Genomic DNA, 351 nt, shown 5'->3' with positions numbered 1-351 from the left:
CTCCGGCACTCCCCGCCCCTCCGCCCGCCCTCGCGCCTTCCCCGCCCTCCCCGCGCCGCCTCCTCCGTCCCGCTCTCCCTCTCCCAGCCCAGCTGAGCGCCGGAGCCCAGGCCGCCTCGCCGCCGCCGCCCGGCCTCCCTGCGCGCGCTCCACCATGGACAGTCCTGTTTTCACCTCATAAAGATGGCGGTGCGGGATCGCTGCAACCTTTAGACTAATGACTGTCCGAAACATCGCCTCCATCTGTAATATGGTGAGTGGCCGCCGCCGCCGTCTCGGGGGTTGCGCCCGAGGCACGCGAGGCGAAGAAAGGGAAACCCGAGCCGCACGCACGCCCGGCGGGGGACGCCA

General features: G+C 71.2%; 1 protein-coding gene across 1 annotated transcript in view; it reads left to right on the top strand.

Annotated features, from left to right (window-relative positions):
• The first annotated feature begins 114 nt into the window (after positions 1-114).
• Positions 115-351, top strand: part of LOC103591397 — a 40,633-nt gene continuing 40,396 nt past the window's right edge. The window contains exon 1 of the mRNA XM_008573835.1: positions 115-253. Coding sequence (XP_008572057.1) covers positions 218-253 — 36 coding nt within the window. The 5' untranslated portion in view covers positions 115-217. The remainder of the gene's footprint in view (positions 254-351) is intronic.

Source organism: Galeopterus variegatus, unplaced genomic scaffold (assembly GCF_000696425.1).
Source record: "Galeopterus variegatus unplaced genomic scaffold, G_variegatus-3.0.2 Scaffold969, whole genome shotgun sequence".
Taxonomy (NCBI): domain Eukaryota; kingdom Metazoa; phylum Chordata; class Mammalia; order Dermoptera; family Cynocephalidae; genus Galeopterus; species Galeopterus variegatus.
The sequence above is the reverse complement of the archived record's forward strand: the minus strand, read 5'-3'. Positions and strand labels throughout refer to the sequence as shown.